The sequence below is a fragment of the Cyprinodon variegatus genome, unplaced genomic scaffold (assembly GCF_000732505.1).
Source record: "Cyprinodon variegatus isolate N-32 unplaced genomic scaffold, C_variegatus-1.0 Scaffold0, whole genome shotgun sequence".
NCBI classification, from domain to species: domain Eukaryota; kingdom Metazoa; phylum Chordata; class Actinopteri; order Cyprinodontiformes; family Cyprinodontidae; genus Cyprinodon; species Cyprinodon variegatus.
In genome coordinates this window covers 1,835,113-1,837,423 of record NW_015150453.1, presented here as the reverse complement: position 1 = coordinate 1,837,423, position 2,311 = coordinate 1,835,113, and the positions used below count along the sequence as shown (strand labels likewise).

Sequence of the window (2,311 nt, the reverse complement as noted above, 5' to 3'; positions counted from 1 at the left end):
GTTCCTATGCTCCACTTATCTGGAACAAACTTCCAGAAAACTGTAAAAGTGCAGAAAGCCTGAGTTAATTTAAATCAAGACTAAAAACACATTTGTTTAGGATTGCCTTCGACTGTTCTAGTTAAACAGTTCAACTGAAACATCATTAGCTCAACTTTTTTATTTTCTTTACCAACTGCTTTTAATATTCTTTTTTGTTTCTGAATTTTTTTATTTCATTTTTTTTCCCTACTTGCTTTGCTTTTGTTTTATTTTCCTATATTTTAATCATATAAAGCACTTTGCATTGTCTTTGTACTAAATTGTGCTATACAAATACATTTGCCTTGCCTTTGCCTTGCCTTACAAGACGTTTTGAGTATAGGAGGCCGTTTTTTTAGGGACTTCATGTAAGAATGTTGTCATTAAAGAACATAACTTTAGTTAAGACTAAAAAATCTTTATCTTTAGCATTTTTTTATGTAACCTGATGAATGTCTGATTTCATATGTTGGGCTACATTCTTTATTGTGCATCTAAAGATGTAAACTATTGTCAGTGATATAACTTGTTGCAACTATTGTGAAATTTGACTTAAATACGTGCCACTGATATCATTTGAGGGCAGAATCAAGAATTAATAACAACAATTTATCTAATTTAAATGAAATGTTACATTTTGCAATAAACATTTCAGCTAATTGAAGTATTTCCTTATTTTTAAATTAATACTATTAGAACTAAATGTTTTTACCACTTAGTTTTGTTCTTGTGGGCAAAACTGTTAAAGAAATGCAAAAAAAAAAGTCTGTTTACATTTGTGTCTGCAGTACGGAGTGAGAAGCACCATGGAGATGTGCGAGCCAATCTCTATACCGATGTGCCAAGGCCTGTCCTACAACCAGACCATCCTCCCCAATCTTCTTGGCCACACAAGTCAAAGGGAGGCGGTGATGAAGATGTCTTTCTTCAACTCGATTGTGCAGACTGTGTGCTCCGCAGACATACAGCTGTTTCTGTGCAGGGTGTATGCCCCAGAGTGTGTGGAGGGCCGAGTGCAGCGCCCATGCAAGTCATTCTGTGAAAAAGCCAGAAGAAACTGTGAAGGTTTAATAAGCAACTTTGGAGTCTCCTGGCCAAACGAGCTGAACTGTAATGCATTCCCAGATGACATGTGCATATCAGTAAGACATGAAAACTAGACTATTGAGAATTTTTTCCTAATTGATAGAACTTTTTAATTTGCATGTTTAACTGTTTTCTTTTTCTCTCTCTCAGGAAGACAACAGAAAGGAGGTAATTTTACCCTTAAATCCTTTTATAAATCCCGTTTTTTTTATCTTCTTCAAAGAAATTGTAAAAGAGATTTGTCTTAAGTTTATCTGTTATCCATTTAGACAATAATTTCATGACAGTATTTATATAAAAAAGAAACAACAAAAACACAGCTGGACATTAATCTGTTCTAACTTGAGCTTTAAGTTTAATGCATTTTAAGAGAGAGGATATTTCAGAAGAATGAAATATATGGAATGTTTTAATCAAATAAAATAACTTAGACTGCAGCTGACAACAGTAAGCTTGCTGTTAACTAAATGTAAATCTGAATTCCTTCCTGTTTTAGAGGAGGGCAATATCAGGAATTATGGTATCAATCTGCTACCAAGTTAATATAGGGTTGATATCGACATTTTAGCATTTCCGTGATGTTTACTTTATTTTTACAATTAAAGTAATGTAACATTAAAAAAACAAAGTTTCAAAGCAATTTAAAACATAATCTTAAGACAATAAAACAAAATTAGCACGCCACAAAGAATATTGCTTGTTTGGCTGGTGCTGCTGAACAGCATGATGGTGGAAGACGGTGACCAGAAAGGGAGGGGGCAGAAAAGTGCTATGGCACAGACACGGGGACTTTGCTGAATCTGCTACAGTCAGTGTGTGCAGGAGAGAAAAAAAAGTATTGAACTTTTCACACGAGTATTGTTCAATATTAATACCAGCAATGGTATTAATTATAATTAGTGTTGCACCGATACCAGCATCAGGCACTAAAATGATGGTATCGGTATCGACGAGTACCGACAAATAGTGCAGCGATACCATTTTGAAAGCCAAAAGTTTATCCAACTATTGTCACCCATTCCAAGTAGTCAATAAAAAGTTCTAGTGGGTTCACTTCGTATCAGTCTTTTTCCTACTACTCAAAGGTAGGCAGCAGCTTGACAAAGCCACAATGGCAATTATTTTACATCCAAGTAGTATGCAGTTCTTCATATACACACATACATCAATTTCAAGCAGATGGTTTCAGTGTGGTATCGGTATT

At 34.7% G+C, this 2,311-nt stretch overlaps 1 protein-coding gene across 1 annotated transcript in view; it reads left to right on the top strand.

The window, feature by feature from the left end:
* Positions 1–2,311, top strand: part of LOC107088946 — an 18,700-nt gene that overhangs the window by 10,323 nt on the left and 6,066 nt on the right. Inside the window, exons 7-8 of the mRNA XM_015381825.1 lie at positions 810–1,163; positions 1,258–1,275. Of these exons, the coding sequence (XP_015237311.1) occupies positions 810–1,163; positions 1,258–1,275 (372 nt within the window). The remainder of the gene's footprint in view (positions 1–809; positions 1,164–1,257; positions 1,276–2,311) is intronic.